This window comes from Poromitra crassiceps (assembly GCF_964638095.1).
Source record: "Poromitra crassiceps genome assembly, chromosome: 18".
NCBI lineage: Eukaryota > Metazoa > Chordata > Actinopteri > Beryciformes > Melamphaidae > Poromitra > Poromitra crassiceps.
Window position 1 is genome coordinate 24,179,765 of NC_139636.1, and position 26,147 is coordinate 24,205,911.

The window sequence follows — 26,147 nt, forward strand, 5'->3', positions numbered from 1 at the left end:
CAGAGGAAGGGACCAAGTGGAGACCAACCACTTTAGCTCAAAACCACCATTTCCTTCTGTAATTAGTCGTGTGGCTAATACACACCTCCAGCTGTGCCTTAATCAAAGAATGTGTGTGGAAATATAATTAACATGTTAGCATAAAACGCACATAATAAAGGAGCTCTTGTAGTTGTCTTGATCTCAACATCAAAGAACACGCTGGTCCCATCTCAGGGCAGAAGTATCACACAAATCTAATTACTGTTGATATTGAATTACTGGATTTTAGTGGCTACTTGGAACGGACACAAAGGACTGTCCTGACAGTAGTCTGGCTTTCCACAAAACAGCCATTACCAAAAGGGCAGGCAGGAGAAGTGTGGCGAGACAACATACTGCTAATGTGTGCTCCTCTGTTCCTCGGGACAAATCCAGAGGAATGTGGCTTGGTCGGCTCCGTGGCACCCTCCATTTGTGGTGACACGAACCTGCCCAGCGCAGACAATCCCTCGACCTCAATATCTAAAATAGCAGCCGGTCCATTACTGTGCCTCTGTCCTCTGACTGAGCCCTGGGACTCCACAGGGGTGAACTGCAACATCAAGTTCTCATGTAAAAAAGGTCTTGTGAACAACATCAGTAGTCTGAACACAAACAGAGAGGCAGGCAGGGGCAAAAGCAACAGCGGCAGCAGCAGCAGCTAGCAATCCAGCCTAATCCAAATGAATTCAGATCTCCCAGGTTTGTTCATCCTGGTTGGAGGGTGATGACTGCTCTGCTCTGCTCTGCTCTGCTGGGGTGCGTATCTGCTGTCAGTGGTCTCTGCTCTGCTGGGTGCTTATCTGCTGTCAGTGGTCGCTCGGTGGCTTGTACAGGCCCCCGTGTTATCAGGGGCTCAGCCTGCTCGGGGATTGGAGGGCCCATTGGAAAGTAAACATAGAACCTGTCCTCTGCTTATCTATCCCAGGAGTGTGTGTGTGTGTGTGTGTGTGTGAGTGTGTGAGTGTGAGAGAGGGAGAGAGAGAGCGAGAGAGAAGCTCGTTTCCATGGCAACCTCCTCCTTTAACCCCCGCCCCTCCCCTCCAGAGGAGAAACCCTGGTGGTCTTTGTGTAATGCGATTCCACTAGAATGCACTGTGGATTAGAGCAGCACTGCCTCCAGGCCCGAGGCAGGGCAACAGTAAAGACATTATTACCCAGATCAAATGCTGTAATCACTAGGCACTGGGGGCTTTCACATCCACATCCATCGCAGATCAAACCCAGGACTGGCAATGCTCAGGTGATTAGGGGATTATTATTCTGCATTTGGGCACCGGTGCCAGTCCCCTTGCTGTTGAAAAACAAAAAATCATTCTCCGTTTGACGGAAGGGGAGGTGGAAAACAGTACAGCCAGCCAAAAGAACCAGCCAGAATTCTGGTGGGCCGTGATCAATGCCTGGCAGCCAGTACTAGAAAACCCATTCACATGGGGGCTTGCATCATGTGCATGCCCACATACTGGCATTACAGACCCCCGCCCCCCCCCCCCCACTCTGATTTGCTGTAGTGTCTCTGAGTCTGGGCTCGGCCAATCCGAGCAGAATTAGAGAAGGGGCTACGTTCTTGTGTCTAGCTGCTGTAAAACACTTTGGCCACTCTTGTTCCTTATGCTGCACTGTAGGCTACACTGTAGTATAAGGAACAGGAACTACAGTCTGTAGCTGCCCCCTGAATAGAGCAGGGCAGCGCAGGCTTTCACATGAGACGCCGCTGAGAGCCCTCCATTGAGGTAGATCAGCGGAAGGCGAGACAATGACCCCCTCAGTGTCCAGCAATACGCCCTCAGAGGTACAACCTTTCATCTCCATATATTCCACTGTTTGATTAAGTGAGGGAGAAAATTCTACTTGAGCGAGGAACTCGAGCTACAAATGCCCACAGGAAGTGCACTCTTCAGGGAGGTGGGAGAAGAAAGACTATAGTCTGTAGTACCAAATGAGCCTGTGAGAGCAGAGCATGGCGGCTGGCTCCATGCTGAAAGCATCCGTCCCTGCTTTTATAATCTAACAACAACTTCTCTGAAGAGGCGGCCCTACGAGGGGCTCACACAGCTTCAGGGACGGAGCCCTCGAGTGGAGGGACTGGGCCATTCACCTCATCCCGCCCCAAAAGTACTCAACTCCCAAAAGACCACTCAAGAGAGAACTCGAGAGCGGCGTTTGCGTCATATCTCTCAAGTGGCACTGCATAATAAAAACTCTGAGACAGGGTTGTGTATAATTTCAGTGCTAGCGTCGAACACGGATACAGCCATACGATGGCGGGAGACGACAGTAACCATAGCCAGCTACAGCACACTGTGACATTGAAAGCTGAACCAAGTTCAGATCTCAAATATTAATGCAAGCGCAGTCATTTCTGAGTTAAAGCCATTGCCAGACGTCTCGTCCTGGAGCCTCTCTAACAGCACCCAGAATGTTTCCTCTCATGTCCGCGGCCTCCTGGGACAGTTGTCAAGTCCTATCTGGATGCATTTACTGATGTACTTCCATTTGCTGTCAAGGAGCGCCAGTGAGCACGTCTGTACAGTATGTGGGCAGAGCCGTCTCCGGGTGCATAGAGGGTACCGGAGACTTAGAGGACAAGTTTCTGGGTTTTGGGAAATCAAAGTAGCCTCACTCAACGGTAACTGCTTTACCCGCTTCACACACCCCCATACCACGACAGACCAGGACAACTCTAAATCAGCGGTTCCCAACCTTTTCCGACTCATGGTCCACTTGAAAATCTCAAAGATGTTCGTGGCTCACATCTGACCGTAAACAGTACGGAGGCCAAATAATGCGTTCTCAGAACACTTTTTATTTTACATAAAAGGAGCTGTCCATCAGCACCACACAGACATCAGAAACGGGAAGTGAGAGGCTGTCTGCAATAGGCTAATTAACGAATAATTGATTACAAATTAAATAACAGTATCATTTAACGATGGAGAAATGCATTCTCATACATAATTAAAAAATCTTTGAATGAAAATCGGAATGCTTGCAAATGATTTGGTGGCCCACTTGCAATACATTGGGAATGTCTTGGGAATGTCTACTCTAAATGTTCATCTAAATCTATAAGTCCAGGGCCAACCTTTTGCCTTCTAAATCATGTATTGGTGTAGTGGTGCACCAGCACTATAGTAATTGAGTCAAAGATTATTATTTTTTATATAAAAACAGTTTATTGATTTATCAACAACTGTCAACTGTACAATCCTTAGTGATGATGACAAGTGTTTGCTACATGGTCTGAAGTGTGTTTGAGCGGAGACCATTCCTGTCTATGAGAGGAGATTGTAGTGGGATATTATTATGAAGTACTGAAGAAAGTAAACAGAGCATACCCAAAATCTCACTTTCTCTGCCACCTTCATGCGTAATTGTGTAAGCCTTGCAGATCAGTCAGAGAGTCAAAAGAGCAGGGAGATTATTAACTCTTACAGACTGATGATGACTAAAGGTGAAACTTTGTTGAGTGAAGCAACGAAGATTCATACGATACTCAAAGAGTCAACAGGCTGAACTGAAGTCCCATCTGCTTCTCCATAAAGCCTGGCCAGTCCTCCACATGGTAATCCATTTTAATGTCATTAAAAGCAGCCAATGGTCTGGGAGAAGTCCTCTTTCAAAGTTGATTTGTAAGTTAACCAGGGTAGAAGTGACTGAAGCTGTGATTCTCTCCTCCTGCCAGTCTGAGAAAAAGGACATTCCCAGAATTCTCCACTGCTAAAATCCAAGGGACAAATGTATTTGTTCTGTGTTATAGCAAATAGCGCAGAAAAAAAGACCGTTGTCATGGAGGGGGGGAAAAAAAAATCCAAATTAGATTTCCGAAAAGGTCATCCTGGACAGCGAACATGAAAAAAGGCAGAGGAGGGAAAAAAACTGAAATAGAATATCCTCTTACAAAGTCCTAATCTAATTTCCATCCCCAGAGGGGACAGAAAATCAAGGAGAGAACAAGAAAGAACCATCACAAGCGTAACTGGACACCAAAATATAAATCTATAAAAGGCCTTTTATTACTCCATTATGTACACTTTTCACAGGACCTCCAGGGAGATGCTCCAGAGCGAAGCGCCGCTTCTAGTTGTGTCACGGAACCTTATCTCCACATGAAAAAAGACGAATAAAAAAAGAAAAATATCCGACAAACAAAAAAAACAGCAAGACATTATTTTTCTTCTCTGGTGCCTTGGGAACTGCACTCGCTGTACAAGTGTTAGTTGTATGAGTGAGTGAGGGAGGGCAGAGCCAAAAGGACACAGCATCCAGGGAAGCCACAGTCTATTAGAGTCTGGCACTGCCCGGCCAAGCTTCCTGCCCATCCACCCAGGGGCTGCAGGCAACATCCATGCTGTCTGTGTGAGGGAGGGTCGATGGGGGAAGAGTTCCACTGTTCCTGAGCACCAGCATGCTCCGACTCAAAGCAGGTCCCTTCTAGTAGATCACTTCATACACGGTGGCCTTCTTGTCACCAGAGCCTGTCACGATGTACTTGTCGTCTGCCGAGATGTCGCAGCTCAGGACAGATGAGGATTCCTTGGACTGTTTGGAGACAAACGGATGTCACGTATCAGATAGAAACAACAGCCATTTTTATTCTTAGAGGCAGTAAAAACATGCTTAACTACATCTGAAGTTAAGTGGAGGAGAGAACAGCTGACTACAGGGTAAAGATTAGATTCCAATGACATCAAATTCTGGCCTGATGCCCCTCAAAAAGACTTCTTTGTCAGGTCAATATTTCAGGTTCGGTTTTCACTGATAGGAGAGTCCTGTCAGACAGCGGTCGCTGTGCCCTTCCTCTCCAGAGACTAACTGTGCATACTTTTGGACTGGCTGCAGACAGAGTGTATCGATCCGCATACCTGGAATATGCTGGCGCCGTAAGGAGTCCTCCAAGCATTCAACAGATTGTCCTTCCCAGTGCTTACGAACCATTTACCTGCAGAGACAAGAACAGTGCCATCAGGCCTCGTCAGACACAGAGGAGGAGGAGAGGGAGTGGAAATAAGAGCTCCAACTGAACCGTCACCACTTTTGTGACCTTGAGAACACACAGAGCCGGCATCCAGGCCATAAAGAGGGCACTGCAGTTTTGCCACTAAATCAACTCTAATCGGGCTGAGGTCGCCTTGCTAGGAAGTCAAGTCAGCGTTCTTTCTATTTCAGTGTGTGTCAAGGTAGGAAACTTTTTTTTTTGCCCTTGTGAAATATGTTTCGGGGGAATTTTGGATGATTTCCAGGGCAATTTTATCAAATGTTGGGAAATACCTTAGTTCTTCTATGTTGCATGACAGACCGATATTATCCAAGTATACAGTATATTTCTAAAAGTTAGAAATCCTCACAATCACAGTTAGAAGTCAGTCTGGCATGTAATGTACTTGGTAAAAACTTTTCAAATAACATGTAGACCGACAGTACATACTGACAGTACGGCACATGTCGCAATCCGGTCCATCCTCCAACCCACAATAGTAGACTCTTTGACAGCTTTTTTTGGCCCTGGGCAGACCGGGAGAGGGTCAGCCACTGTTTCTATTTCATTTCTGTTTCTAGTCAGAGGGTGGTTTGCGTATTATTAAAAAATGCTCCATGTTCTAACATGCTTGCCTGTCACTGAGGTAAATAATGCTAGTAGGAGGGGGTGGGGGTTGTGCACGTACGAATGCCTAGCTGGCCATTTTCGAGTCACGCTTTGCAAATAGAACAAAATCCAGACACGCTTTGCAAATATAGAGTAACATTAAAATACATTAAAATACATTTACTATATAGAGTAACATTAAAATACAGAGTAACATTGAAATACAGAAAGTTAACTATTAATTTTACGGGGGCATTTAAAAGCCCCCAATCATCCCAATTGCAAGGGTAATTTTAGATTTTTTACAGGAATTTTGCCTCGAGCCCCCACTAATTTCCTACCCTGGTGTATGTGTGTGTGTGTACATGTGTGTGTGTGTGTGTGTGTGTGTGTGTGTGTGTGTGTGTGTGTGTGTGTGTGTGTGTGTGTGTGTGTGTGTGTGTGTGTGTGTGTGTGTGTGCATACCACAGTAGGCGAACTTGAGGGAGAGGACGCAGCTCTCATGCAGGTGGAGCTGATACTTGTCGGGCTTCGTGTGGTGCAGCACCTCCACATTGCTGCTCTCCATGCCCACAGCCAGCCACTCGCCGGTCGGACAGTAGCCCAGAGAGAAGATCTGCCAACGGGGACACAACAGTTATTACTGAACGTGGGGCCCAATTCTGTCTGTCTGTTATCCATCCATCCATAGCATGTTACAGGCTTGTACCTGTGACGTAAAGTCGTGCTGCTGCAGCTGTCGGCCCTCCCTCAGGTCCCAGGAGCGGACCGTGTTGTCGAGACCGCCTGTCCACAGCTTCGTGCCGTCGTGGGATATGTCAATGCAGCTAGCGCCATCCGTGTGACCCTGGAACTGCCTAGAATCAAAGTGACAAAAGGCAGACTTTCACCTACAAATATACTTTATAAAAATGAGTTAAAACAATAACACCGGCAGGCCCACACGGTGTGAGCAAAGTGTCTCTTCCCCACCTAACGAGAGTCTGGTTGTGGAGGTCCCACACGGCGATGTTTCCATCGCTGCAGCAGGAGAAGCAGACCTTGGCGTCGGGGCTGATGGCCAAGGCGTAGCAGGCCGGGGCCGAGGAGGTGAGCTCGGCCTTGATGCGGGGCGTCTGAGAGGCCAGGTCCCAGATGGTCAATGTGCTGGCCTCGCCTCCCACGATCAATGTGCGCCCGTCAGGCAGCAGCTTACAGGAGCGGATGTAGTTATCCCTGTTCTGTTGCACAAAGAGCACAGAGACAAATCAATACTCACAACACGCTCAGCGCTGTGGAGCTACAAAGGGCTTGTGGAGCAAGTTAGTGGGAAAGTGGACCGAAATCCTGCCATCACAATAAGCCAATCTACGGGTGTTTTCAAAAGCTATTGTCGGGTTATCCTTTGAGTCAAGGTGGACAGCTTGTTGCAGTGTTGCATTCACATGAGTTCAGTTATGTTTCTAGGGCTGCAACTAACGATTATTTTCATTATCGATTAATCTGTTGATTATTTTCTCGATTAATCGATTCGTTGTTTGGTCTATAAAATGTCAGAAAATGGTGAAAAAATGTGGATCAGTGTTTCCCAAAGCCCAAGATGACCACAACCCAAAGATATTTAGTTTACTGTCATAGAGGAGTAAAGAAACCAGAAAATATTCACATTTAAGAAGCTTGAATCGGAGAACTTTGACTTTTTTTCTTAAAGAAATATTCAAAACGATTAATCAAAATAGTTGTCGATTATTTTTCCTGTCGATCGACTAATCGATTAATCGTTGCAGCTCTATATGTTTCACATGCAATGCGAAAACTAGCAAAATGTCACGCTGACCATTCATCAGTTCAGCAACAAAAAAGCCACATGGGAATCAATATTTCTTTCATTGATCAGAAATTGGGTGCTGAAAGTTACTTAACCTTGAAACCTTCATATTTTCACTGTGTGATATTAGACCCACAGTACACAGCGATTCCTATAACTGAGTTGGATCCTGGCCAGATCACAGGGACGCACCAACACCCAACAATCACTTGGTCCACATCATGTTTTCATGTTCCCAAATAAACAGAGCAACAAGGAGAAACCAGTCGAGGGTTTGAACTGCACAACTGCACTAAATGCACACGGTGCAGAAATGCCCTAAGCTGTCGATGAGTGAAAGGTTGAATGTGCGCTGGTCCTCACCAAACAGTCCAGCTGGGATACAGGACTCTTGCTGCCGGGTTGGCTGATGTCCCAGATTTTGACACAGCCTTTGCCACCAGTGTAGACGTGGCGTGTGGGGTTGCTGATGGTGACGGCGCACACCACCTCGCCGTGGCTCAGCGTGTTGATCTGACGGGCGTGGCGCGGAATACCAGGGCCGATCAGAGCATCAGGAGGGAAGGGCACAGGCTGCATCTGGCCGTCTGCACTGACATGGAAGGAGTACGCTCTGAAATCAAAGACAGAGCCATGTTAGGGTTTCAGATGACTGCTGTTTTGATAGTGTTCCACTAACCCGAAGCCTAACCCTGTTTTGATAGTGTTCCACTACAACAAGCAGAGTCTCGGTGAGATACTTACGGTTTGCCACCAGAGATGGATGTGAGGCTGGCTGGAAGGCCCGGAGCTCTCATGTGGGTGTGAGGATCGAACCCCTGAAAGATGACAAGATGAAAAGCTTTGAATAACAGACTTGTTATTGACCAGTGATCACAGCCAAACACTCACTGTTAGGAATGGGATGAAATTCATTCATTATATAGCAATACAAAAATGTACCATTTGGCAGAAAGATTAATTGCAATATTAGCTACATTTTATTCTGTTGTAGTTATCACAAATGAGATGGCTTGCCCATCAGAATTCACAAACTCTAAATTTAATTTCTTTTATTTTATTTGCACTTTATAAAGACATTTTTAAATAGTTGACATTCTAGTAAGCCTAGACATTACCATGGGGGAGCGTCCATAGGCTGCAGCTGCAGCTGCTGCAGCGCTCATCTGAGGGGAGATGTGTAGACCAGCGTACACACCAGGACTAGTCAGGCCTCCATTCATTTCATGATGGCCCATCATGGCAAAGGGAGTAGGGTAGGAGCCTGCGATGGACAGAGGCGTACGCAAGGCTGGGGCTGCTGCAGACAGGGAGAAGAAATACATCAGTATGTGACTCACTAGAACCTCTTGGTTTCCAGAGAAGGTCTGAACAAGAGAGCGCTACTAACCGAGAGCCTCCAGGCCTGGTGGTTTGCCCAGGATGGGCCTGAGGCCGGGGGTGGAGCTGGTGCCAGGGGTGGGGGCATCGCTGCGGGGGGTGGGGGTGTTGGACTTGAGGCCAGGCGTGGAAGATTTGTCGTTCTGTCGAGGAGAAAGCGAGAGCAAGCACGGTCACAATCCCAAACGCAGGCTCTGTGCAGACTGACAATTTGAGAGCAAACTGAATGTAATCCAATCTCATTCTGACAACCCCCATAGTCCTGCAGAGCTATAAACTGCTATTTATTCCAAAACCTATTACAGCCACAATGGAGATGGAGCTGTTTTATCCCCTTACTGCTTTGGCTTTAATCTTTTAGTGAGGCAGAGGGGGAGGGGGGGGGCGTCCTGGAATAGTTAAATACATTGAGCTATTAACAGAGAAGACCTGACTGATCCTGATGCAGGACAACATTATCCCTGACGTTTAGTCATGCACTTAAGAGCACCCACAGACATTCCTAATCCATTGCAGAAACGTCCTAGATTTATCCCTTTGCTCTGGGCAATTCTCATTTAAACTCCTTTCTGTTCCAGTTTGTTCAGAACTCTGCTGGTGTCTTACATGACTGTGCTCCTTGGCCTTGGAAGAGGGGGTGCTTCCGGACGACGCCACCGACGCGGGGCTGTTGGGCGTGTCCTTCTTTGGGGGGCGGGGCTTGTCAATGCCATTTTCAGGGGGCGAGTGGGCTGGGCTTGCCCGTGGCGTGGCAGGGTCCTGGGGGGAAACGTGGCAATAGATTTGATGACATTAGTGCACTGTAATGTCACTTTGTCACGGTAGATGTCGATAATGCCATTTACATCTACACGCCGGCTGCACTCACCTCATTAGACACATCTACCACCAGGTCGTCACTTTTCTCTCCGTCACTGTCCTGGAAAGACAATTGGAAAATAGTCAACTTAATAGACCTCTCGTTAATGAATCATTACCTCATCCAATGCCCCAAATTCAAGGCCCCAACACGGCATAGTTTGAGACATGGATCAAGGTGAATCACTGTTACAACACTGAGAATTTTTATAATGAAAACTAGCAGCAGCTCACAGACAATTAAAATCAGAGCGGCTTGAATGTGTTGACACTTCTGAAGCGTGCTGTGTTAGTTGCAACGGCAAATGACAGAAATCCACCGCCTGCAGCGCTTGTTAGAAAATATTTTGTTTACACTTATCGAGAGCTGAAGATGGAGCGAAATTTGAGAAACCCCCTCGTAATTCTCTATGCAGGAAAAAGCCTAAATTCAAGCACTTTCAATAACCCACGTCTATTTTCAAAAACGTTTAAGGATTTCAAGGACCCGTCATGGGAAGCCTGAAAATGCCTCCTTGACCAATGGGACAACCGCACAGAACCATGACCCATGACAGCCAATCAGAGGTGTCACCTCTTCTGGCCAAAATAGCAGATTTGCTGTGCGCTGCTGATGTTGCAATGCAACAACCTATTAGCCTTCGGTTTTTTATCAATGCAAGTTCTTCCGGCGTCTCTGACCACAGGAGGGCACAGTGACTTACATATCTGCTCATGCTGTCCTTCTCCTCCACTTTGCGTTTCTTGGAGTCTAAACTGTAGTCGGAGGAGCTGCGGTGTTTCTCGCTGGCTGTGCGTAAGCTTTCTGACGGGGATATAGAGTTATTCTGCAAAGGGAAAAAACAAATAATAGCCTTTATTACCATTTCTTCATTCGTTCAACAGAGGAGTGAATCATTCATGCGTTGCAAGTTCAACAGAGGGCACAGTGTGCCAATGCAAACAGTTAAGAAATGCCTCATTCACACGAGTGTATGCACGCCACAGACTCTTACACATGCAGCTGGTACTGTAGGCCAGTTCCAAACAGTACCCTGACACCAGCCAAGCCCCCCCGTCTCACACACAAGCCTGTCCCTGGCCACACAACAGAACGGCCCCTTATCTGCACTGAAAGGGGGGAGGGCTTGTTTTCTACGATGGGCTCCCTCCCCCTCATAACTGGACAACAAACAGCCTCACAGGGACATGAGCAGTGTGTTGTGGCTGAACAGATGCCCTTTTCTCTGGAGTCAGTCAGGCTAAGCGTGAGAGAGAGAGGGGGGAGAGACACACACACACACACACACACACACACACACACACACACACACACACACACAGGGAGAGAAGAGAGGGGGATGGAGAGACACACACACACACACACACACACACACACACAGAGAAAGAGAGAGAGTCTGTGTTGTGGGCATTGATTGCCACGGCGCGCTTGGGCACCAAGTCAGTTCAGGCTTTGAGCGCCGGGATAAAGAAAGAGGAATCTATATCCTGCCAGTGGGCACGGCAGCGTGGGACAGAGTGGTGCTTCTTCACGGAGGCTGCCCACACAGGCTCGGGACAGCTCACTCCAAACGCCAACGCGGACGGGCGGGGGAACCAGGCAGGTGTCCAGCGGGCTTCCACAGGAGTTTGCCATTTTCCTGTAAACTGCCAAGTTTCCCCCCCGATTCCCTCTGTCCCCTTCCTCCCGAGGACCAAAGCAACAACATGGCCTAAGTCACCGGCCGCCCGGAGGAGGAGTGAACAATGGCCGATGGACTAGCAGTCTGGGCAAAGGGCCACTGTCTGCATAATGGCTGACCTTTAAAGAGATGCTTAGCGTGACTCATTAACCAAAGTCACCACTCCGCTATCAGATGACCTGGGACAAGAGCACAGCAACAAAACAGGCCCCGCTAATCGCCCCAGGAGTTCCATTTCTTCAGACATGACTGCACCCATTCAGCTGGGCCGGCCCGCAGAAACACAATCTCACGGGCCCATCGCGAGCCATCAGAGATCGCAAGGCCATTCAAATCAAATGCTTTAGCAGGTCCGGCCAGACAGGGTGGAGAAAAAGAATAGAAAACAATTCTGCATGTGTGTTCATAAATATTCATGGCCAGCACAAGGTGGGGCAAGAGTGAGCCGGTACACAAGGGAGACAGTAGAAGGGATCAAATAAATCCTTTAAGAAGGGGAAGTCCGAGCCTTTCTTTAATTGTGATGAAATTACAAGGCTTCTAATCTCTCCGGCGCGATACAAGTAATTTCCCTTCTGGATTAAATACACAGGGCTTATATTACAAACCTCATTTCCCATTAATCATTTTATTGAAAGCAGATTATAGCAGTTCATGGGTGCAGCCGTAGCAATGCGGTGAGCGACCATTTTTGACGTTTTTCCAGTAAAGAAAGACACAATGGAAATGTGATGGGTTTATGAAACCGACGACAAGGCCTCTCACGCGACCAAAGCAATTTGGGTTTGGACACTCACCGTGTTCTCTGTGTCGCAGGAATCACGACGGGCAGCCGAGGTGACGACGACGATAAACCGAGTGGAGCAAAGAGAAAAAAACAAGTCAGTTAGCTTATCATAACAGACGCTAGTGACACGGGTCAGCTAGCTCATCATAACAGACGCTAGTGACACAGGTCAGTTAGCTCATCGTAACAGATGCTAGTGGCTGAGAGTGAGAGATTGAAGCGGAGGGCCGTTTGTCGGAGCTGTTGAATAGCTCACGCAGTCGTGGGCTGGGAATGTACCAGCTCATTACCCAGACAGAATGTGAGCCGACAGGATGTGCTGCTCCTCACCTACGGGCCCCCGAGGACTCCGCTCCGAAGAATCAGAATCACTCTGTCTGCACTCTATTATAATTTCCCTGTTTTACAGCTATTCAAGCTTGTGTTACAATTAACATCACACGGCATTCAACTCCTCCAAATAAAAAAACGGGTTAAGCGGGCCCGTACCCGTTTGGCTCGCCGGGAACGTGGGACGAGCCCCCGAGCTAAAGCTAAAGCTCACCTCTGTGCTCCAGATCGTGGTGGTTCTTCTCGTCCTTCACCGGGAGATGGGCCTGGCTGCCCAGGGCGCCCAGCGCCAGCAGGCCCGAGCCCGCCACGGGGGCGATGCCGGGGGGCTGCAGGCCCGAGGGGTGCGGGGGCAGCTGGATGGGAGGCCCGTGAGCAGCGTGGGACAGGTGCTGTGCCTGAAGCTGCTGCTGCTGGAGGTGGACAAGACAAGGGGAGGTAGACAGAGACACACAACAAGTGGGTCAGAGGGAAAGGGCAAAGAGACGCCACACACTAAACACGAGCCTGATCAGTTAAACCCCAGATATTAGCACATTCACACATCTATTACGGTCGGGGATCAGAGAGCGATCCCTCTCGGTGCTATTTCCATACCGGGACCAGGGTGGCAATAAGCCCCAGATCTGTGCCGAGGAAAGTAGAAGTTGTGACTAACGATCAACTGCTCAACACGTCTAAAACGCACGAGACGAGGGGATCGAAACACTCAATCACACAGCGTAGTTAGCACACTTCACGGCACGCTGGGGTGAACACGAAATGGGAATTACAAAGTATATCATCGTATATTAATGGCAAACAACAACGCAACATTTGATCCAACCACCATGCAGCTCAACACACAGGAATCACCCGACCGAGTGTAAACTAGCACATTTCAGACTGCAGCACCACAACACTCCAAAGCCATCTGTGAGTTAGTTGGGCTAATCCTGTTAAGAGCGTCCCAACGCTGGTTGTAGCAATGTGTCAGCCTGTGGGCTAAACAAACTACCCTGCTTTTGTATTAAACACTTCAACAACACAACCTGCCTCCTCACATATTCACAGTCCTGCATTAACAGAACATGAATCATTTGCACACCAAAACTTTAAGAGAGCGAGTGCCAGAAGCTGGCTCTTTCTCTCTCTGCACGTGTGCATGTGTGCACATGTGCACGTGTGCACGTGTGTGTGTGTGTGTGTGTGTGTGTGTGTGTGTGTGTGTGTGTGTGTGTGCGTGCGTGCGTGCGTGCGTGCGTGCGTGCGTGCGTGCGTGCGCGTGCGTGTGTCTGGAAGGCTGCTCCAGGAACCAGGGGTCCCATGCTGGCACTCAGTCAACCCTCCAATATTCACCATCAATATTTGAAAGGCACGGGGAAATGGATGGGAGTTAAAAGGCACTCAGCATGGAAGTAAGCAGTTTAAAGCAAGGTTAAATAATACTTAGCTGAGACACCAATAAAAACATCAGCAATTTATTACCCGTCTACAAGCCGGCTGAATAATTCAGAGGCTTGTTCCGCCACGCTTTTACAAGACCGACTTCAATCGGTGACCATTTATGGTTCTTTCAAAAATATTAAGCTACTTTGTAATGTCTGAGGAGGTGGTACCGTCTGTGACGCATCTGCCCGACACATGGGTTTAAAAATACATTGATTCGGTCGAAACCTGCCTCCACATTCCGTTTCAGCGAGACGACAGGGGGATACGCGGCAGGGTCTTATGAGGGCACATACTACCTCATAATTTCCATACAAATCCTATCTGGAGGGGCATTTTAATTGCTTCTCGCCATCTACATTATCTGCCCAGCAGGTGGACTGCACTAGATTGGAGAATGGCGATGTAGCATATCGCTGGGGATTTGAACTTGCAACCTCGCCCTCTACTCCATAGGGCAGTTGCCAATCCAATTATAAAATGTAAAAATGTGCCTAAAAGAGACAGATAGGGAGGAGAGAGAGAGAGAGAGAGAGAGAGAGGAAGAGAGAGAGAGAGAGTTATAATATTATGTCCATGAGGGGAAATTAAGGAGCCAGTTCATTGGCAGGGGAGAGCCATCCTTGCTCGTTGTGCTTAATGAGGCACTGATGGCTAATATGCATGGCTGATCAGCCAGAGCCCTCATTAGAGGGCCATAAATGAAGACAATAATAAATAAAGAAAGGAGGCTGGTTCATTCTCTCTAATTTAATATTCCCAGATAAAGACCTTCTCTTTTGGCCTCTTTTTCCTCTGTGTGAGTATAGCTACAGGAAAAAAAAAACTCACGGGCAAAATTGAGCAAATCTATTACGGTCTCTTGTGTAGCAGCTAAAGGACTAAAGTCAACTCTGGTGAAACACACACACACAGTGCTCGCTGCTCGGGCAGGCCTAATGTCATGCAACATGCACAAGCCCTGCAAGCCCCTTCTCTGTATGCACACACCAAGTCCATTAACTCCAGCATGGCACATACAGATAGCTCTGGATGCCACTGACCATGAGAGCTGGGTAGGCAGCTTGCTGCTGCTGGGAAGAAGGAGGACAGAGACGGGTCAGGGTGACTTCCCACACACACACGACTACATGCTGAGATACTATAAGCAGTGGCGTCGGGAAAATAATACAAATATATATTTATCTTGGACCTAACATCCCATTTAAACAAGCAGCGAACACGTTAAGGCTGCATCTAGGTGGCCTCTCACTGGCTTAGCTGAACTGCAATATCATGTGTTTTCTAATTAAACAGGCACCCAGCAGCAGTCAGCAGCAGGATCCTCTCCACACTAGCAGGTACCCAGCAGCAGTCAGCAGCAGGGTCATCTCCACACTAGCAGGTACCCAGCAGTAGGATCATCTCCACACTAGCAGGTACCCAGCAGCAAGATAATCTCCACACTAGCAGGTATCCAGCAGCAGGATAATCTCCACACTAGCAGGTACCCAGCAGCAGGATAATCTCCACACTAGCAGGTACTCAGCAGCAGGATAATCTCCACACTAGCAGGTACCCAGCAGTAGGATCATCTCCACACTAGCAGGTACCCAGCAGCAGGGTCATCTCCACACTAGCAGGTACCCAGCAGTAGGATCATCTCCACACTAGCAGGTACCCAGCAGCAAGATAATCTCCACACTAGCAGGTACTCAGCAGCAGGATAATCTCCACACTAGCAGGTACCCAGCAGTAGGATCATCTCCACACTAGCAGGTACCCAGCAGCAGGGTCATCTCCACACTAGCAGGTACCCAGCAGCAGGATCATCTCCACACTAGCAGGTACCCAGCAGCAGGATCCTCTCCACACTAGCAGGTACCCAGCAGCAGGATCATCTCCACACTAGCAGGTACCCAGCAGCAGGGTAATCTCCACACTAGCAGGTACCCAGCAGCAGGATCCTCTCCACACTAGCAGGTACCCAGCAGCAGGGTAATCTCCACACTAGCAGGTACCCAGCAGCAGGATCATCTCCACATTAGCAGCTGCCCTAGTTGCATCCTATTAATGGCCCTCAGCCCCATCAATAAGGCATGCAGCTGGCTCCTGCATGCTGCCTGTCTGCCTGCTCGCCTCTCCTGGCACGCTCTCTCACCCCACCTTGCTTTACAATATGCATGAGGACTTTGGCATGCCTACAGAGCTTCTCCTCAATGAATAACTAATGGAAAGGTATTCGTAAAACATAGCTACATTTCCCCCTCCACTGACATGTGCATTCGGGATGACTTGGGTACGAGATGAGGCCCGGCTGTTTCATATAACAGGCAAAGTGCCAAAACTAGACCATATATGCAAATCACGAATGGGTTGCGCCAATATTTAGATTTGTAGTTTGTACTACTCCTATTCATTGTGAAAGATAGACAAAGGCCAACAGAGATAGCAAGAGTGAACTTGTCACCGCTGGCGCTATTCCACTTCCACAAGTAGGCTACAGCAATATTACACCGGTATTATGCCGCTTCAAAGATCAACATTATATTATGATCCGGAACCACAAACCAAACTGCTTTTCTTAAGAACAACTGGAGGCCTAGTCTGTTTTGACAAAAGTGCAATAAAGCATCTGCTTCGGTCCGGCAGATAAAACACAAATAGCTCTCCATCACCTCAAGACACCTACTCAGACAAATTCCACAGAGCAATTATCCTGGAATGAAAGGTCACCAAGGGGTCATTAATTGAATTCCAATATGTGCCTACAGTCATCAAGTCAGCCATTCAGGCCGGCCTCTTGCGCATGCTAAAGACCCTGCGAGGCTTGGTCTCCAGTAATAAGATCATTGATAGCATGGGGTTTGTGTTGCTGCTGCTGGTGAAACTAATCAGCTCTGTAGTAGGAGGACAGGCTGGATGCACCTGATCAATGAGGGGCAGATGGCACGTTGAAGCTGTGATGAAGACCGTCCATTAGTGTGCTACGCTGTGCAAAGCAGGCTGCAGGCCCGAGCTGTGGTGGCTGACTGCTGCGTGTACCGTCTCTAGCTAGCTAGCAGCGCGGGCTGGCGGTGTTCCCCTCACCCTCTCTGCCTTTTAATTCCCTCCGCTATCCAGGTCAGCAGTGAGGGATGAGGCTCCTCGTTAAAACCATAGCCAATTAAAGCAATACGGGCTGCGAGGGGGGATCTCGAGAGCTCCCAGGCTCGCATTTATAAACACACAACAAGGCAGTGAAGATACCACCGAGACCCAAGCTGGAACAACAGACCGACTCTCAAGTGCTACGCTCACCGTGTATATCGTTTGAGTTCATTGCTCAAAAAATAAAGCATTCGATTGGAGCAAAATTAAATTTTGAAAATTGATGAAAGAACCAATGGGAGAGGCAAACGTGCACTTTAGCTTTAGCGAGGGGTTATCCCTTCTCTTCACTATTCACATGCATCCAACAGGATGGTTTATAGCTCTCATGTGCAGGTTTGCCCCTCACCAAGGTCAAATAAAGGAATAAAAGGGGGTATACACACGGTGAGAGGCAGATTGGGAAGTCCACGTACCCCGATGATGGCATTCAGCTCGGTCATAGTCACCTGCTTAGCCCGCTCCACTGCCTGAGCAACCTGCTGTTGGTGCTGTGGGAAGACATTTACAGAAGGAGATGCTTAGTGGGACATGCCAACATCTATTGCACTCCCCCATTCATTTAACTGTCAATTTCACGCTTAATATCACAGCACTAGTGACGTTTTTTTTAAAAGGGGCGCAAATGTCAAACACTATTATTCAAAACTGCCTAATCTTAAAAGCAGTGTCTTTTTTTTTAATCTTTTAACGCAGCATCTTTAGAATACAGGCCTCTTGTCAAAATAAGCACCATAACAACAACCGACTGTTCTTCGGTACTAAAACGTGTCACGTCGTATAGCGGGGGTGCATTCAAAACTCACCTCTTGTGACAGGAAAGGCATAATTTGAGCTAAAATTGCGTTGAGCCGTTTGGCAATCTCCGTCTGGAAAACAAGAGAGGAGCAAATGAGATGGTAAAGTATGAAACAGACAGTGACTTCACATAACCCCCCCTTTCATGTTTACACCGATTAAGTCAATTACTGCGGCAATCAGAACTGCTTGACTCAACATCCTCTAAACAGCATGATATTGACATTTGAAATATTTAAAACATTAGGAGAGCCCGGGGGGGATGGAGCACAGCTGTGCTGAGAGTGCACTCCACGCTAAACGGATATGAGCAGGCAGAGTGCTGCGTCGAGAGGATCCTCTCTCTCACTCTGCCCCTCATCTGCAACTCAACTGTCCCGCAGTTAACCTGGGTTAAACCACGGAGCCACGCCCACAGGAGGTCAGCCCCCCCGCTAACCAAACTTCCCCGTTTATTTACATATGACAACGTGGGCTAATTACATTCTAGCTGAACAGTGAACAAAAGGGTACAGACCATAATGACCTCTTGGGCCACTTCACTTCACATCTATGATCAATACCATTAGAGGACAAACTCCCTGCCTGTAAAACGTTAAGAGTGCAGTGTACTGCGCTGGTCTTCTACTCCACGGCCTGGTCTTTCTGCATAAGCCCAGGCTATTTCTCATGGAAGTCAGCTGCACCCCCCCAACAGCCTCCCAGCCTCCCATCCATCCACACTGAGCCCTGCCTCCATTCTTCTGCCTGTCTGCCCACTGCCATGGCAACGGGCTGCAGCCCTATCTTGCTGGGATCATTATGCAAATGGAACCTCTGCTTGACCGTAACAGGCTTTAAAATCATATTACGTGCTTGGAGGCAGGTCATTAAATTGAATTTTCAGCCTGTCGATCAGATGAACGTAGCAAATGAATGGCGGATAAAAAAGAGCCGTTGGGGAGGAGAGGAGAGGAGGTGTGCGGGGGGGGGGGGGGGTGTGATTCCTACCCCCCCCCCCCCCCTGTAAAAACATTGCACTAGCCCAGCCTGTCCTGCCTCCCTCGTCCTGGGATGGCAGATGAGGAGACATCGGCACTCAGCCTCTCAGGTTGGAGCTCTGCACTGGGAGCAGAAAAATAACAGTGCCAAAGCTACATCATCTGTGGAATTTATGAGCTGCAGTTCAACCCAGGGCCACTGCGGAACACAAACACATCACAGGGATTTTCTCATATTTTTCATTCGGAGAGCAGTATACACAATGTACTTTGCAGACCGCCAGCTTATTTATTACACATGGCAGAAATGCCAGGCAGTTTTTGGCAGCGGACATATTACCTCTGGACAGAGTCGGGGAGATTGGAGAGTAATGTCCAATAGAACGAGGAGCCCCGCGCTGACCCAAGCTGCTACGGCGATAGCCACACTGCCCAGAAGGCCGGTGGGACAAAAAAAACAAGCTGAAGTTTAAATATCAGATGAAACCAAATCAAAGCCTGGGATCAGAGGCAATGATCTGAAACGCCTATACATGGTAGCAGCATGTGATATAGAAGGCACAGTAGTCATCTGGAGGAGATAAGAAAGACGCAGAACTCCAATCTCCCGTGATAAACAAAGATCGCGACCTATAAGCAACCAAGCAATGAAAAAGGGCTGGATAAAGGTTTTGATGGGCATTAGCATTAATGCTACGTAGTAAGTGCTCTAGCAAGAGCTCAAGAAGGCCCTCAGAAACGGTTGAAACGCTGCAGAGCTTGTATAATCCATGTTTGTGGAGATAAGCCATGTCAATAGCAGTCGAACATTTGACAGGATTTGTGAAAAGGCCTTGAGCGCACAAGTCCATCCCCTCTGTAGCTTAGCTTAGCGTCATGGTGACAGCTGGCTAAGAGAGGTCAGGAGGTGGCTGATCCAACGTGCCCCAAACAACTGGCTGCCTCCACACACAGGCTCACAACACAACATGCAAATACATGGAAATAGGCATCGAGTCTGCCGGGCCGGCGCTGTCAGAATAGATACAGTGCAGGGCTTTCTGCAGAGCAGATAAAAATGGGGGCTGTTGTCGCTTTAAGCAGATGACAGCCGGGCCCTCGAGAGGCCAGCTTTTACGCTGCTGCTACACAATTACAGGTACTCGGACCTGTGTAGCACCCCTCTAAGAGCGCTCTCAGGCTGGCCTGTCAGCGGCGCGCACAAAGCTATTTGTCTGTCGCTATCAGCGAGTGAGACACTGATGAGCATTAAATACACCGGGAAAACAACCGGTGGCGCTGGTGATCACATGATCCATCCATAAACAATACTTGACTAGTCAGATTCAGAGAGCCTCCAATTTGTCCAAGATGACAGCATGCTCTGTCTCCCGCCTTCGCTGTGGTAACAAGAAGATCAGGCCATACTTCACTATAGTCTCGCCGGCTAAGCCACAAGCTGACATATGTTTCCACTGAATTGAGATGCTGCTCGACGCCTCGGAGGCTTTGTTGATGTGCAGCACGTCCGGACCAAATTGTTAATTGACATCTGAATTTACCTGCATCGATCTGTTCTGACTAAAGCGAGAGAGAGAGAGCGAGAGAGAGAGCACACCTGAATTGGGTGCATGCATCATTGCTGCGATTTAACCTAATCAGTAGCTGACAGGCACGTCTCTGGAGCAAATGAAGACTACAACCGTCAAACAATAAACACAATCAAACAAACAACAAACTTCTTAGAATAGTAAGACCATATCTTATATAGTGCGATCACACTTCTGTTTGGATGTGTGGATGTGAGTGACGCCCCTCCCCCCCACCTCCAGCCGCTGCCCTGAAATGATGACCCTGCAGCACTCGGCCAATCAGGCAGCCAGGGCCAAAGATGGACTGATTGGGGATATGGGAGCAATGAGTGCTGCTGGGGAGGACCAGCATTTCCCCAACCACTTTCCACTGCACGCCTCTTTTAGAACACTGCGGACTCGCTCTGCTGGCCGACCAAGTTTGTTTTGGCCTGGCGCATGGCAGATAGTTAGCTCCTTAACAAATGATTCCCCCGGCCGTGGGATCTACAGTCCGTGTTACAACAACAGGTATCAGCCAAAAAGTGGTCGGGCTTCACTGACACCTCCCGCCCCCGCACACACACGGAAACACGCGCGACAGCACAGTAATTACCGGGCTGACATCACGCCACAGAAATGAGCTGTATATGTTTCTACACACCGTTAGGCCTGATACGAGAGGATCAGACAGCGCTACCACCACCGCCATCGCTGCTGCATCTGAGCTGCGCTGGCGTGCATTCTGAAATCCGCATTAACGTTTCCGCGCGCTAATGAAAAAGGCACAGTTAGAGGAATGGATTTCCTCACTACAAAATAAATCTCCTGGCAGGAAAATAATATGCCTATGTGCATCCAATAATCCCTCCCAACCCTGCGTGTGTTAACCACTCCCCACTCCCCATCCCCCCCCTGCCTGAGCCTTAAAGCTGGGGGAGCTGCACGGACGAGGTGGGGGCCCCCGCACTGTTTGCTCACAAACACGCCGCCGTTCGGCAGGTTAGGGCCCCGCTGATGAATTATTCAAGCGCTTCCATCAGCTCTGTTGAGGTTCCTGATAAAAGTCAGGCGCTAAAATGGATCAGTCGATTAACCTGTTTACACAGAGCCGGCCTGTCGCCCCTCCTCCCCCCCGGCTCTATTCTCCAGCTCGCCTCCATCCTTCCTCGCGCTCCCATCCCCCTCCTCCTCTCTCCTCCGGTTGGCGATAAGTGCCTGACAGAAGCTATCAGAGGCGGCCCGCGGCCTGACAGACATGTGGCACGGTGACACACAGCCTGGAGACACTGATGGATCACCCTACCACTCCAATCCGCCATGCCCCCCAATGCTGTCTGTCATTAACCAAGCCCAGGCTGCAAGCCGGAGGACAGGACAGCCACGCCGCTTTAGAAGCAGCGTATGTGGGAATCTTAAGGATTAGCCGTTCATCCGGCCGCTATCTCCTCGAGCATCCGTGCCATTGATCCTTGAAGCTTTATCAATGCAGATAGAATCTGTTAATGGTACTCACGAGCATAAACAGCGAGGAGAGGACTTTGAACCCCTCCTGTAATTAATGCCCGGCGTTGCCCGCCATAAAAAATAACAAAAACAAACAAATACTGACCTATCAGCAATCCTCTCCCTTTAATCATTAAGTCAAAGGCCAGGCTTGCCAAAGTCTGTCTTTAATCTTATCAAAACACTTTGACAAACCCTGGCTTTACACCACCAGCAGATTCCAAAGAGAAGTTATACTGTAATATTGTATTGTGTTTGTACAAGTGTGCACGTGTATTGCCTACTTCCATGTGCAGTAACCCCTTCCGTTTACAGCCTATTACCAACGGTCAGTTCAGTTCCCACCCTCTGAGTAACTCCTGTGTCTGAGTCAGGGCTGGGGGCGATAATTCAATTGTATCGTCTTTCAGTGGTATCCTAATATCATAATGATACAAAGATATTTTAATATTGTGTGACACATATTTCTGCTGTCTAAATGGATGACGAGCACATTTGACATCCCACCTAACATTACCACACAGTTCAATGAGATGAAGATTAATTTGATTACTTAACATGATTTTGAATACAATAACCATATTGTGATATACTGAAAGAGGAAAATCCTTATGATTATCACCCAGCCCTCATCTGACATCCCCCGACACTGAGCTGAATAAATAAGGAAGATCATGGGACCTACCTGTTTGTGCATCTCTATGTTCAGGCCATAGGACATCTCATAATACTGAAAAGAAAACAAGAAGTTAATTGCGGTTAATTATTTCAACGACTTGAAATCGATCAGTCACCCAAGTTGCGCAAATACTTCTTACGTATGTAACTACTTTTAAATTCTTATAGAAATGGCTATTCTTTTGCTTTTTGTTACATAATTATAATTCCCATTTGACTTGCATACTGATAAGAGTTACATATGAATATTTGAATTGATCACCACACTAATTATGGCATCATCACAGGGCTTTGAGCAATCTGATTGATGCATAAATGCAATGTAGCTTCCGCAGGCAAACGTGATAGGCTAACATCAGACACAAACGTGATAGGCTAACGTCACACACAAACGTGATGATAGGCTAACATCAGAGACACACACGTGATAGGCTAACATCAGACACAAAAGGAGTAGTAGGAGCAGTTGACAGTGAATAGCTACTCTACAGTCAATACCTTGTTGCCTGTAGTGTGGGCACCGGGAAGAAAGGGTCAGATTTATTGACCAACATCTTAAACCCTCAGATCTCCAGGATGTCTGTTTACTTAGCTTAACACCATTGCTCAACAGTCTTGATATTTCAAGCCAGGTCAGTCTGGCTGGCTGAAATGTAATCCATGGAGCCCACAAGTGGCAGCCAGGGCAGAAATGGCTTTCCAGTCAGCGTCTATTTGATGAGGCCAATGCATTATTCAGTCCATTAGCTTCTTCGAAAATTACTCTCAAACAAGAGAGGCATTCTGTCTGAGATCAGAGCGCCACAGCCGTGGCGTAACCCGACACCCGGTGCTGGCTGTGGGATACTTCCCTACATGTTTACCTAACCTCCTCCCCTGTCAGGCTGACATGTTTTTTTCCTGTGAGAAGAATGTTTAACTTAAGCCTCAATGTATTGGTTTAAGTCATCCCCCTGTGTGTTTACCTAGGATAACAGAATACACTGCCACAGAAGAACCTTTTGATTGCATCATGTCTGAACAAAATTCCTGTGTCATAGGCACACCTATGTTTTGCTAAAAGGTTGCTAAAAGACAAGGCTGATCATTTCGGGTTTACAGTGACGCTTTGGCACAAGCTAAACCGCAGCATTGTCCGCATCCTCCATTTTGTTTGCAGTGGTGTGTTTTCCCACACACTGGCCTGGCCCTCCTCCATCGGCTCACAACCTAATTTATGGCCATGCATATGTGTGAGCGCGGTGTCTCCTAGGAGAATAATCAGATCAGCACACACAGAGGGCAACACTGCAGTCATTGACCCTTGGAGATCAGGGGCGCACTATAATAGAGCCTCAGCCCACTGCTGCCTGCCTGTCAGGAAGGCTCCTCTGCAACAACCAACTACACCGGGGCCCCTGGGGGCTTTCACAGGCCTGTACCTGACACTCACCCACCCTAACCACCACATAGGTAAACACAATAGCCTGTCTCGCAGTCTCACTCCACCCCAACCAGATTTTCGACAAGCCTCGCAATTTGGAAGCATAATTGCTCCCTATTGTAACATAATCTTACCATGACATAGTGGCGCTGCATCTCGGTCTTCTCATTGGCCAGTTTGTCGTACTCCACCTTAAGACTAAAATAGAAGACAAGGTGTCAATTTTCAGGCGTCGCTATCCCTTCAATAAATCAGTCACTCTTAACCACATGAGTACAGCGTGCAGAGGATAAAAACGGCAGTCTTTGTTTTTCCACCACAGAAGTCAACAACCAAATATTAGCCTTAACCTACAGACATTCAAGTGGGTCCAAAAGAGCGCAAATGTTGACATTAACATTCTTCTGGTGATATAGTTTGTAATCATTACCTGTGATACTGGGCTTGCAGGAACTGAAATTCATCTTTAATCCTGTCACAAGACTCTGCTACAGTGAATTTGAAGCCAGGCTGGCCGGGCTGGTGTGGAGCCTGGAAGAGGGTTATAACATCAGATCAGTCCATCAACAGGGTTCTGAGGGGAACTTCAATAGCTCACACATTGGACTACTTTCGAGGTGACATCTCCTCCACTGCAGTAATAGTGAGATATTACCAAAGCAAAGAGGTGGCTCTCCTTCACAGCTACAGAAGTAGCAGTGCTAATAATACAACATGAATGGGCTCTGATACAGAAAATGAATCTAATTTCAAAATTTCAAAAGTGAATCAAAACCACCACCTATCCTTAATGTTCAGGCAAGTCATATGGTGCTATATGAATGAGTATGGGATGTTAACAAATGTGTCTAGGTATTCAAAACATCTGCATCCATGTGACACTACAATATTTGACTAAATATTAAGACAAAATAGAAAATATAGTTATATGTGTTACATTTAGGATGCAAAAAGCTTTGTAGAGCAGGTTCAGAGTGATTCAACTCTGTGACCCATGTCACCACCTCAATGTTAGGCTATTATCAGAAATATATGTGAGCTATTGTCAACTATACAGAGGAAGCGCGTCTTACCGGATGTCGGCCTTGTGGATACATGTTGAAATGTATCCTTTGTTTATCTATCCAATAAACAGCTCCTTTGGCGAAATGGTTGACAACAAGCGGACAAGAAGATCACTGGTCAGGGGTGGGGGGATGGGGGACTCGTCAAAATCCTCTGATGAATATGACGCGGTTTAATCTATAGACAAAAAACAATAGACTAGACTCAGTACACATTGTTTGTAAAGTAGGATAATAGAGTAAAACTAGCAACAAATAGTCAGTCATTGACATTTAAAGCAGCAGTCCATGCTTCTGCATTTGATGACCTTATTCGGTCAGTGGTCACCGATAATAACCTTATAGCAGTCGATACAAATCAAAATCCTTCATTCACCAGTGACAAACACAACACAACACAACATTACATATATATATATATATATATATATATAATAAATTAGCATTAATTATGAGCTTTCCATCAAATTCGCTTTCTTTAAACTGATCTTCACTGATGATCGCCAAATGACCAAGGAGCCCCTCTAGGACGTCTACTAAACAGGCAGGCCATAATAACAGCAGCTAGTCCTATAGCTTTCACCTACTGTTGACTCCGCGGAAAGAGATGGAAGCGGTACGCTGTTGAGCCAGCGTACGCCTAAACTGAACAAGAAATCAATACCGCTGATAAATACGTACCCGTGCGTGTGTCCTCAACGTCGGGTAGACTTTGTTTGGAAGAAAAACAGAGTATAATTCATGCGTTTAATCCTCCCTAATGTAACGTTCCGGATGGTGAACGCAGATCTCGGCAAGCATCCTCTCTCTCTCTCCGGAGCGAGCAGCAGCTAGCCTCGGCTTGATGACTCGAGAGCTAACGTTAACTCGCTCGGCAGTTGGGAGAAATTTGGTGCGGTCGATCTCGATTAAACTACTTTATTCTCAGCCGCGAAGCCTCCGAGGAATGTGCGCCTTTTGTGGCCGGGTAATCCCAAAAAATATGTTTCCCAAATCTTTCTTCCGATTCGAAGAGGTTGGAGATTCTTTAAAAGCGTAACATGGTACTCTCCACAAGCTCACATTTCCCCCGTTGTCCAGCTTACCCCCGTTGCCACACACAGGCAGTAGGGCTGAACTGCCGTGAAAGCGCCTATCTG

General features: G+C 47.7%; 1 protein-coding gene across 1 annotated transcript; it reads right to left on the reverse strand.

Annotated features, from left to right (window-relative positions):
• Window positions 1-2,859: 2,859 nt before the first annotated feature.
• Window positions 2,860-26,083, reverse strand: tle3a (TLE family member 3, transcriptional corepressor a). Its single transcript, XM_083654997.1, has 21 exons — window positions 25,690-26,083; window positions 25,018-25,186; window positions 24,375-24,475; window positions 24,079-24,142; window positions 22,529-22,573; window positions 17,816-17,878; window positions 17,396-17,500; window positions 12,667-12,865; window positions 12,133-12,140; window positions 10,358-10,480; window positions 9,664-9,714; window positions 9,402-9,554; window positions 8,806-8,938; window positions 8,534-8,715; window positions 8,160-8,233; window positions 7,779-8,028; window positions 6,581-6,828; window positions 6,318-6,465; window positions 6,074-6,224; window positions 4,887-4,963; window positions 2,860-4,563 (listed from the first exon to the last, which is right to left on the reverse strand). Exons 2-21 carry the CDS (start codon window positions 25,039-25,041, stop codon window positions 4,456-4,458), a joined length of 2,307 nt encoding a protein of 768 aa, XP_083511123.1. The 5' UTR covers window positions 25,042-25,186; window positions 25,690-26,083; the 3' UTR covers window positions 2,860-4,455.
• Between the last annotated feature and the right edge of the window lie 64 nt (window positions 26,084-26,147).

What these genes read in the sequence shown, in the direction of transcription:
- tle3a (XM_083654997.1), bottom strand. Translation starts at nt 25,041, where the DNA reads ATGTATCCACAAGGCCGACATCCG. An exon ending in ACATAGAGATGCACAAACAG is followed by an intron (nt 17,879 to 22,528) that starts GTAGGTCCCATG and finishes CTTGTTTTCCAG; the next exon opens with ACGGAGATTGCCAAACGGCT. An exon ending in AGGCCAAGGAGCACAGTCAT is followed by an intron (nt 8,939 to 9,401) that starts GTAAGACACCAG and finishes TCTCCTCGACAG; the next exon opens with AACGACAAATCTTCCACGCC.